This window comes from Coenobita brevimanus, chromosome 88 (assembly GCF_032717465.1).
Source record: "Coenobita brevimanus isolate Jiangsu-jjx chromosome 88, ASM3271746v2, whole genome shotgun sequence".
NCBI lineage: Eukaryota > Metazoa > Arthropoda > Malacostraca > Decapoda > Coenobitidae > Coenobita > Coenobita brevimanus.
Window position 1 is genome coordinate 17,747,725 of NC_137041.1, and position 2,675 is coordinate 17,750,399.

The 2,675-nt window shown below is 39.6% G+C and overlaps 1 protein-coding gene across 1 annotated transcript; it reads right to left on the reverse strand.

Moving 5' to 3' along the window:
• Positions 1-823: 823 nt before the first annotated feature.
• LOC145411219 (uncharacterized) lies at positions 824-1,291 on the reverse strand. Its single transcript, XM_080281283.1, has one exon. The coding sequence runs from the start codon at positions 1,289-1,291 to the stop codon at positions 824-826; it is 468 nt and encodes a 155-aa protein (XP_080137409.1).
• Between the last annotated feature and the right edge of the window lie 1,384 nt (positions 1,292-2,675).

Genomic DNA, 2,675 nt, shown 5'->3' on the forward strand with positions numbered 1-2,675 from the left:
ACACTTGACGCGGTTTAATTGTAGCGGCTTGGTACAAGTTATTATTTTCTTTTATCTTTCCTTTATTCCGTCGTTAACAAATACTCGGTTCATTCTGCAATAATGTAATCCATTACTTTCCGGGTCTCTCTCTCTCTCTCTCTCTCTCTCTCTCTCTCTCTCTCTCTTATGAAATGGCTCAGGAAAATAAACACCAAACGTATTACTGTAAGAGAAAAATTTACTGAATCTGACTATGAATACAAACAAAATAATGTAGCTGTGTAAAGCTACTGTTACCTATGAAGGTATTGAAAATGTGTGTTTATTAAGAACAACATGTATTGACCCCAGTGAGATTGTGTGTGTGTGTGTGTGTGTGTGTGTGTGTGTGTGTGTGTGTGTGCTCACACAAATCATAATTAAGAAAAGCTAAGCATATCTAAGGTAAGGTTCTATATTTAGGTCTCCATATCACTTTCCTCTTCACTTGAATCGTCCACACTACTTTCGTCAGATGCCACATTAATTACAAAATTTTCATCATAATGATCTTGTGCAATGTCCTTGGCCCTGAATTCAGCCTCAATTTTTAGTGTGTGGTCGATGCATTTCCGCCAATGTTCAGATGTTCTGTTGTTGATTGCCTCGTAGGCTATTTGCTCAATTCTCTTCAGGCACTGGTTACCATTAGAGTTTTTCTGCTTCACTTCAGTTTTCACCTGTGCCCAAATTAGTTCAATGGGGTTCAGCATGCAGTGGTAGGGGGGTAGCCTGAGTACACTATGTCCATGACTAACTGCTATCTGATCAATTTCGTATTCTTGCTTTGACTTGTGTTTTTTTACAGATCTGAAGTAACTGTACAGATCTGAAGTAACTGATCATGGGAGATCTTGTTTGAAGCTAACCACTGTAGTAGTTCATCTTTTCTGCTGCTGGCTGTTGGCACTTTATAGGTGATTTTTGAGTGGTATGGTGCATTATCTAAAACTATTAGTGATCCATCATTGATGTTGGGAAGTAATTGTTCTTGGAACCAGATCTTGAACCGTTCATGGTCCATAGCATCATGGTAGTCCCCCTTTGATCCATTCTTGAACCGGAACATCAAAAGAGCTCCAGGTATGAAGCCTTGGTGACCACCAGCATGAACTATGATGAATCTGGCACCTCTCCCCGTCTTAAATTTAGGGCCAGCTGTTCCGTCTGGATCAGTCCAACAACGCTCAACACAGATGTTTTGGTTGATCCATGTTTCATCCAAAAAGACCACCGGACGGGGATGGGAACTTGCTCTGTTGTTGTTCATTTCTCGAAGGTATTCTTTTCTGGCTGCCACAAAGTCCTTCCTTTCCATCAAAATTTTCCTTCCACTTTGCACCTTATACTGAAATCCCAGTTGTCTTATTATTCTAAATAATGAAATTAGACACCCCTTGAAACTGATAGGAGGCTCCTGGACTTTCTTTAATAAAGCCGAAATCGTTGGTACTTCACCTCGTTCATAAAATGCCAGCAGCTCTCGTCTGATGCATCCTTGGTCAAAACTGTCCAGATTTCCTACAATGGGCGATGGTCGTACACGTTTAGGTGGTGAACACATTATACCATTAGGTGACTTAGAAGCTTCTGCTATTATCCTCTGGATAGTTCTATAGCTGACTCCAGTTGCTTTTCCTGTTTTCAGTGTCATTTGTAGTTGTGTTTCACACTGACCCTCCCTCGTAAAAAATCGGTGAACGTTCATTATAATATTTCGACTCTGACTTCCATATTTGTGCGGGGACCGTTGGAACTTTTTGTCAGGGCCTGTGTGTTGCTCTGTACTTGCAGTGCAGGTGGCGGTAGTATTAGTGGTAGTGGTAGTAGTAGTAACAGTGGTGGTAGTAGTGGTATTACTACTTGTTGTTGCTGTAGTAGTTGTTGGTGTTGTTGTGGTGGTGGTGGTAATGTCATGCTGGTTCCATGCATGTTGTCCAGTACATACCTGCCGACAAATCTTTATTTCAGGCAACACATCCTCAGCAGGAATATATTAAAAATAACGAAAAACCTACAGATGAACCCGTCAATCGTAAAGATTATACTATATATAAATAATTTCATACTTCTAACAAGTATAGGAAACCTATGCACTACTTGACTCTTGTACTGCTTTCTGTTATAATATAGGTCATCAATTATGCAGTGTTTATGGCACTATTTTAAAAAGGATTTTGGGCAGTCAAGTCCTTTGACATGGTTATTACAACAGCTTCATAAATTTTAAAGGATGCTTACGTAATGTCTATATAACACAACTAAGAAAATCTACAGATATTTTTTGCTCTTTTCTGTTATGCTACCAGCCAGGGCTACGTAAGTTGAGCAGACGTTTGCAGCTAGTCTACAGGCAATATTCGGGCGCTATCACGTTCGCAAACATGGCCTACTGTCTCGCTCGCTGTTACCTCTACACCAGCACTGCTATTAACTGATTGTACTAATTCGTATAATCGCTCTTCCTTATTACTATTTATTACCAACAAGTAATGGAACTACAACCCATGATGAATATTAACACGACGGAAGAGTACAGAAAGTATTTGCTTGAGAACAATTTTTGAATTATGAACTGTACATAGCATCATCACACACTACGACTAAGTTTGGACTAAAGTTAGGACTAAAGATACCAAAAATTCTTACAGTAG